The 8,567-nt window shown below is 38.2% G+C and overlaps 1 protein-coding gene across 1 annotated transcript; it reads right to left on the bottom strand.

Moving 5' to 3' along the window:
* Window positions 1-363: 363 nt before the first annotated feature.
* cldn15a (claudin 15a) lies at window positions 364-6,859 on the bottom strand. Its single transcript, XM_023289801.3, has 7 exons — window positions 6,482-6,859; window positions 6,030-6,194; window positions 5,654-5,735; window positions 5,463-5,570; window positions 2,561-4,507; window positions 1,792-1,950; window positions 364-864 (listed from the first exon to the last, which is right to left on the bottom strand). The coding sequence occupies exons 1-5, from the start codon at window positions 6,696-6,698 to the stop codon at window positions 4,411-4,413; spliced, it is 669 nt and encodes a 222-aa protein (XP_023145569.1). The 5' UTR covers window positions 6,699-6,859; the 3' UTR covers window positions 364-864; window positions 1,792-1,950; window positions 2,561-4,410.
* Window positions 6,860-8,567: the final 1,708 nt, after the last annotated feature.

Genomic DNA, 8,567 nt, shown 5'->3' with positions numbered 1-8,567 from the left:
TGTCCAGGTAGAAGGCCACTTTGACAAACAGGAAGTGGAAGATTCCAAGCAGATTTATAGAAGGGGGAACCAGACTGTACTAAGTGTCGTCAAGTATAGAGGGGTGTTTTGTGGGTTTTTAAGGCTGATAATGATTATTAGTGAGACATTTGGAGTAGATATTCATTTGCAGTAAATGAAAGTATTTAAAATCTTGAGTTAAACTTAGAAGAACACAAACTCTAACAGAAAACTTTGTTGATACGTTTTTGTTTTGTTTACAGATGTAAAGTTAAAGGAGTTTTATTCGTTACGTATAACCAATCAAATCACTCCAGAAGACAGAGCGACCACAGGTAGATTAAGGTTCAGAGCCAAAGTAGCACCATTTTTAAATGTATTTATTACCGTAAATCAGTAAAAAATAAAATACTGATAATCAGTAAATCAGTCAGCCCACAATTACTACAATTCTACAATGTATGTCTCTTTCCTTTGACTTATTTGTACAATATACGATGTATATGATGGTGTTTTTTCATACCAAAGGCTATACTATGATGTTTTCTAAGAGACATATGATGCTACTCTGGTTGTTCTGGCTCTGGGCTGCTGCACTCCTCCTCTGTTGTTTTCTGGATTGTACTCAGCTTCATGCCTTCGTCCACCCGGCCTCCGTTGACTCGTCCCACCTGCCGTCTCTGGAGCTGATGCTGGATTGGAACAGACCAAAGTACAGTCCAATCACGATGCCAGCTGCCTCTCAAAAGGCTCCTTCATCTGGCAGGTGGCAGCACTTCTTCTGAGGAGAAGCTGAGCTGGTCCAGCAGAACTTTGGAGATGTGTTCCAGTGGTTGGTGGATGTGTGGGGAGATAGAGAGGGACCTTTGAATTGTTCAGAAAGGAAAACAGGAAACCCATTGGTAGTTTTAGTTTAGGGTGCTACTGCAGTGTGCTTTTGGGTTTTAAGAGGTGAACAGGAAGAGTTTTTTTCGTACTGATTATCTTTTACTTTGTTCCTGGTTGGAATGCCCATCAATGTCAACATGAAGTTCACTTTTAGTTCTGTTGATTTATTTTTATTTTACTAACACCCATTTGTTTTTAACTCCCTCACATGTTGTGTTGTTGTAAACTTACTCTTTCAAATAAATTCTCGACTAACCCTCTGGAAACCAGCGTTTGGACTGTTTTTGTGTTGCTCCTCACCTACTGACAGCTGTGGACTAAAGGCTATACTGTGACGTTTTTAGAGCGACATGCTATACTATGATGTTTGTTGGGCGACACGCTATACTATAGGCTTTTTTAATTGACATATTACTGTGACTTTTTTTTGTTTTAGTTTTTTTTAGCAACATATAAGAATTTGAACAGTTTTAAAAGTTACTATACTTTTACTTGTGCAATGAAATTATTATTCTATGGCACTTTTTAGATGACATTATACTCTGATGTTTTCTTGAATTACATACTATTTTGACAATATACTGCACTATGACATTTTTTGAACCACACATCATACATGACAATTTTAGGCAACATCCTATCATTTTGCGCTTTTTGAACCACATAATAATCTATGTTTTGTTTTTTTTTCTTGCCAACATGCTGTACTATGAACTACAGGCCATACTATGTTATTCTTGAGTAAAGCATACTATACTTTGACGTTTTCTGAACTACATCCTATACTATGGCGTTATACACAGAGTGCTTTGGTTACATGTTGATTTATAATCTAGATTTTTTTCTGTTTTGTTTTTTGATGGGATTACCACAGACCTGACTGTGAACACCGTCGACACCCACCTCAGGGAGACGCTGCCTAAGATCTCAAGGCTGCTTGGTCGTGGTCTTTCTGGCACGTACTCTTCCAAGATGAGCCGGGAAGTTTAACACTGATGGAATGACACCAGGTCTAAGCCGACAAACTTCCAATTCCTCCTCAACCCATAGTCTCTGGGAAACCTACATGGAGTAAGAAAAGTAGACAGAGAAGTAATTAAGTCTGTACACAACATATTAAAAAGAAATCATGCTAATAAATTAAGTACAAAGAACCGAATTCGCCAATATACTGGAGACCAGAGTTATTTAATTTGATAAGTATAACCTTGTTTAGTAACAATTCAATTATTTGAGAGCAGTCCTAAAGAACTGCCTGTAATCCCAATCATAAAATGGGTTTGGAGGAAGAACATAGATGGTAATCTGGATATACATGAGTTAGGCTTTATAACTACTATTGGTAGTATTGGTGGTAGTCATAGCAATGCAACTAGTACTAGTACACTCACTACTGCTGCTGATACTGGCACTGCTACTACAACTTCTAGTACCATTACAAATGCTGATACTACTACGACTCTAACAGCTATTTTATACTACTACTGCTTGTACTTTTAGTATTACTACTGCTTGTACAACTATACTACAGCTACTATTAATCCTCTGGTATTTGCTTGTCAAGCTGCTAGCTCGCCTTAGTGTTTTGCTAGTGGCTAACTAGTTAGCTCTTATAGACTGGAAGCTCTCAACAAGATTTCATAATGAAAAAAGAGCCAAAAACTATTCTTACCTATGAAAAGTCATTCCAAGTTTCCTTGTCTCAATCGTACGACGCAGTGTGTAATTGTATGCAGCACAGTGAGCCGGCATACTTGTTGTTTTCGTTTTCACGCCGTCTACATCAACGGAATGCACTGAAACTTTTCCCCCACTAGCTTAGCCTCGCTGTAGCACGCAGCTCAAAGGGGCGTGTCCTATCTACTCATTCATATCTATGACAACAACGATGGCTGCACATAAGGACGCCTGACGTTGATTAGCTGCGTAAATACCATTATATACAGTCTATGGTAAATACGTATGTGAATCGCATCATTGGCTGCAGCAGCCAGTCACCGGTCACTCACTGACTCACACTGAAAAATAGCACAGAATGAATTGTTACGTGTTTATTTTATTTACAATTTAGGTTGGATTTTTTTTTTTTTTTGTGCGCAGCGCAGATTTTCTGTGCGCGGAGACCGTGTCAGCAGTGCGCAATTGCGCACGCGCGAAGCTTAGAGGGAACAGTGGTTCTGACTCAACCTCGAGTATGATTTAAGTAATTTAGGATGACTTTTGAACCATTTTGAAAAAGTTTCTGTTACACTGAACAATCAAAATGTGTGTAAAATGATCCTTTCATCATCTTTAATTGTTCTGCCCAACCACCTACCACACATGCTGATATGAGCCTTAAAGTTGACCCAGAATGCACTTTTTCCCCTAAACTTGTCCAGAATCATTCAAAAAATGTGCAAAACAAGTTAAAAGATGTTCAGAATATCCCCAAACTCACCAAAATGATCAGAAATGTCTCCTAAATTGCTCATTTTTGTCCAAAATGACAAAAACTTGAAAAAAAATGACCCCAAAAATTTTGAACCAATTTTTGAAATTTTTTTAAAAAATCATTTTGGACATTTTTCAACTAATTTTTGACCATCTTTGAGTAATTCTGGACTATTTCTGTCTAGTTAACTGCAAAGCTTTTTTATTCAGTGAATCTATCGTCTCATTGGTTAAGGTTTTACTTAAATTTGTCACCTGCCTATGTATGTTTTATAGATGCAACAAGATAAAACTCTAAATTTGTAGCAAATTTAAATAAAAATAATATTGTAATTTTGACAAAACATAACCTTTGTGACCTCTCATTACTCTGAATAATATGCTGGTGTTTCCAAACCTTGTAATTCTCCAGACTCATTGTTTTTCTTTAAGTTTTTCATTTTTCTGTTGTTTTTCTATGAAATATTTTACTCAAATAAGTAACAATATACATATCACCATAATATAATAACAACCTTTGCCATTGTTTGTAAAAAGACTTTTATTTCTTTAAAAAAAAAAAAAAGCGCACAATCACAACTATTTTGGCCACAGTTTACAAAGCTGAAATGTTTCGCATAAAACCTTTCATTGTGTGCAATCGTAGAAAAACGAAACAAAAAAAGACGAACTAGCACAAAAACAAAGATAACCTGTAATCCGCCCTCTCTCACAGAAACTACCTACAAACTGTACAAAACAAAACAAATGTCTCTGCACCATCATGCAGATCATTAAATGATTGAATATCTTTAAAGTGAGTGACTGTAAATGCAGTATCATTGAAAGCATAATGTATGTTTGTGCAGCGATGAGCAGTGTAGCTTTGTACAAAGTTTACAATATCAGTGCTGTTATTTCAATGCTATTGTTTTACACACTTGATATTGTGGGTACATACAATGCAGCGGTGTGGAGTTACATCCATCTGTGAACGTCTGATGCACCGTTTGTGCTTCCACAGTTGTCTGAAGTGTAAAAACTGATCACGTTATAAAGTTGAGGTGTTGAAAAAGTCCCCATTTGCAAAGTTCTGCTTTCAGATCCTGCTCAGACGTAAGCATTTCGTCCATAAGTACTGGCAGCCACGCTTCTGGTGGGTGCAGCTCCAGAATATACAGTTCCTCTGGTTTGATAAGGGATAGGGCTGCAAAACAAACAAACATATCAGGTTGATGAAGATGAATAATCACAATATTTCTTTAAATCAACAGCCTTGAAGACATTTAATAGGCCTTTTGCAAACCATTTGTCTCTATATATGCAGCAGTGTCTCTATGTATCCGACCACTAGGGGGCGCCAAAGCCTAAAATCTTTAAACTCTTGCTACACTTGGTGGCTTTGGCTACAGTTAGGCTTAGTGAGGCTTTTAACACCCAACACTCTCTTTTCTTTCTCACCCCTGTCCACAGACTGATTTAAAACAAGATAATGAATCAGTTACACCCCCTTTGGAGGTATATTCCACCGCAACATAAGCTTTTTTGTAGTTTATTTGGTTACACTGACATTCTTGCACTGCACATCTCTGCACTTTTAAACTTTATTTTTATTTTTATTTTTTCTGTTAAAAAATTTTGCCACCCTTGTATATATTGTAAATAAAGCTGCTGTAACAATGTAAATTTCCCCTGGAGTGGGGAGAAATAAAGAACTTTATCTTTATCTTATCTTATCTTATACAATCTCATTAATCCTGGTGATTTTGCACTATAAAAGCATTTTTTTAAATGTATGTATTCATTGAACCCTAATCCTAAAATTTAAAAATGTTGAAGTAGATCACTACACAGGTAATTTAATGCTTTAATTGCTGAAATTAATCAAAGTTAATCAACTGCAAACCTGTTCATGCCTAAATCAAACTGTAAGTGCAGATTATAGGGCTGAATGGCAAGCAGAAAAAACACTCATATTGTGATTTATTTGACAGATTATGCTATATGAGTTACATTTTTGCATTTCCTTTCCATCGATAATGATGTGTTTTTTCCTTTTATCAAAAAAACTGCAACTATGATATTGCACTTGTACATATTGTTCATATTGTAACCTACACTGTGACGAACTGACAGATTTTACACCATTAGAGTGAACTCACTATTTCTCCCCTGAGCCCAGTTTGCAGGAGCAGGTGAGACAGACTCCTCCAGCGATGGCGAGAACAGCTGAGCACCAGCCGATGTAAAGTCCTTCTCCTATTTCATACCTGCGGCGCGGAGCAGAGGTTAAATCAAATACTTTGCACATTTTAAGACCTGGTAATCCCACACTTCTACCACTGCTACTCACCTTATCCCAGGATAGAAAGGGTCGAAGAAATCCTGAGTGATATTGAAGGCGTACCAGGACACTGACACCATAGTACATAAACCTTTGGACAGAAAAAGAAGCATTTTTTAATTATTATTATTATTATTATTATTGAGAAATCAGTGCCAGCCAGAGAGTTCAACACGGGTCCAAAGTCTTAAAAGGAAACCGAGAAGAAATTTATGAAGGACTGAATTGAACGTGCAATAAAACATAATCATGAATTATTACCCTTTCTCTATCTGCCTTATTTATGGGGCAGCATAGGAGGACAGAAGGCTCCTTGCTGATTTACCTTCTTCTAAAGCACATATCCTGACACTTTTAAAATACATTTTATTTACATCTCTCTTACCTTGAAGCATAAAAAGGACTCCACCAGTGCCTGCAATCCTCCCTTTGAGAACATAGTTTTCTCCTCCTGCTTTTGAACACTGCATTCCTATGAGGGTCGCCACCAGTCCGAAGGTGCCACACACTATAGATGTGATCATCAAGGCACGAGACGCCTGGATGTAACCTGGAGACAGACAGCCAGGCAAGTTCACAACGTTAATTTGAATTTTTTCATGACATTACGGGCTCGTTTGTGGAAATCTGATGATTGCTCGAGATTTTGTCTTACTATAAGCATAGAAAATGGAACAAAGGGAAGTTCAAACTGTCCTTTAACCTGTGCTTCTCATCATTTGATCCTTTCCCCCCCACAAAGCAACATAAACATTGGAAGATGAAGTGATATTGATGATATTTTGTAGATCCAGTATGAAAAAAAGATTGATTTAAATGGATTTTCTCTCGACATACCGCTCAAGGCAAGCAGCGATGGGAACTCCCTGCAGTTATGAACCCCAGTTGAATCCGTGGCACAGGACATCCACAGGTTTTCATAGATGGTGGAGGTGGTGATGACGCTCCCGTCGACGGTGGAGGTCCTCCAGTACCGGTTTGGCAGGGCGACCCCCACCATCACCCAACCGGCGAACCCCAGAACGAAGGCCACTACTTCCACGATAGGATCCATGACCCTCCTCAGGCCCGGCAGTCAGTTAAATGTATATCCAGTTTTCAAATCGATGAACTTGTTGTGAAAGTCAGAACATCTGAGAGAAAGTGTGTTGTCTGGTCTGCAACGGTGAGATGTGTGAAGCTCAACAGATATGTATAATGATTTATATGTCTGGCTGTTTCTCCTCCCCCTTACCCTCTCACACCTTTACACACACACACACGCACACACGCACACACGCACACACACACACGCACGCACGCACGCACGCACGCACACACACACACACACACACACATACACAATCTCCCTTTTTATTTTTTTGCATTTTACACCCCTGAAACTGAACAGGTGTTTATCTGCTCACTCTCAGGGTCCAATGGTCATCTGTTGCTTTCAATGACGCCCCGCTGAGCGTGTTCTTATGTTTATTAGACATATTCACGCAATTATATCCTTCAAAATACATTTAATCACAATCAGAATGATGAGAATTCTAAGCAACTGTTGCAAATTGGATGAACAATCAAAGGTAGCTATCTTTTTTTGGAAAACTTCCTCACAGTTTCTATGATAGATCTTTTTCATAAATGTAGATTTTTGTATCCATATATCCCACGTTTCACACCAAAGTGCCATTAAACATGGTTTTCTTTTGCAACTTGTTAGTTTTATTGTTTTGGCTGGAATAGCTCAAGGCCACAAGACTCAAGGACACTATCACTAAGAGTAACGCCCTGCGTATTAAAAAGGCACAAATGCTTCTTGGGTTTAATTTGAAGTCCCAGCAACCAGCCGGAGATAAAGGTCTAAAGTTACCTGGTCCTTCTCGTAGTTTCTGTGTTTGTCTGTTGTCATTAATAACCCTCCTGATAGCTGTTGGGTCAGCGCTGCCAGAGCCAGGGCACAGCGAGTTCACCTCACTGATAACATCCAGATAAATCTTAACCTGCATTTCAGACATGGCTGACGAGTGTGTAGAAGTGAGGAGATTTATAAACCGGCAAACTCATTTGTTTAAAGGTCAAGCGTGAACGTCCAAAAATAGCCTCGGCTCAACAATTGGCCCGAGTCGAGCTGTTTTCTTGGCAAAGTGTTTGCAGAGGAGAGTTAGCTTTCTTGAAATCAACCCAGTGCAGAGATTGTAAAATGTAATGAAAATCTATATTTAGCATGTTGAGAGGTGACACAATTACTCAGTACAGCTGTGTTATGTTTTACAGACAAGAAAGTATTACAATATTTCTACAATTTAGATGTTTTAAGACCAATGTCAGGCTTGAAATGCTGCATGTTATCTTTAGCAAACTGAGACATTTCTTCTTTGTAATTGTTGTTTTGTTCGTTTAAAACTTCATAGTCCACTTTATAAATGAATCCTTTGCTTGCTGCTATAAATTCTACAATACTTCACGCATGTCTTCAACCTGGCAGCACACAAGATCTATGCAACAACCACAGATTCAAGGATGACACAAAATAATGATCACCAACTTATTATCTGACCAGAAGTGAAAAATGCTCCCCATCTCCTTTTCTGTTCTGGAAAAGTGTTTTTGCAGAACATCGTAATAACAATCAAGCTGACCTCTGCCCTTTTGCATTTTAAATCACTTCCTCATTTCATTCTAGTAGACATTTGTATGAAATGTTGTCCTGAATAGCGCATAAACTCATGATTTATGGACAAGTTATGGTCTGTGAAGTCCCAGGAGGCGTGGTTCTAGAACAAAATGACCTCCTGAAAGTCATCACAGTCCACCTAAAGCTGATTATTGCTCATTTTATAATAGGATCAAACAGTCAAGACATGCAGATACATATGACTTTTATCTTTGTGAAACTTTGACGCAACATCCACATTGCTATTTGACCCAACATTTC

Source organism: Amphiprion ocellaris, chromosome 23, assembly GCF_022539595.1.
Source record: "Amphiprion ocellaris isolate individual 3 ecotype Okinawa chromosome 23, ASM2253959v1, whole genome shotgun sequence".
NCBI classification, from domain to species: domain Eukaryota; kingdom Metazoa; phylum Chordata; class Actinopteri; family Pomacentridae; genus Amphiprion; species Amphiprion ocellaris.
Note: the sequence above shows the minus strand (reverse complement) of the source record. Positions and strands in the feature narration are given on the sequence as shown.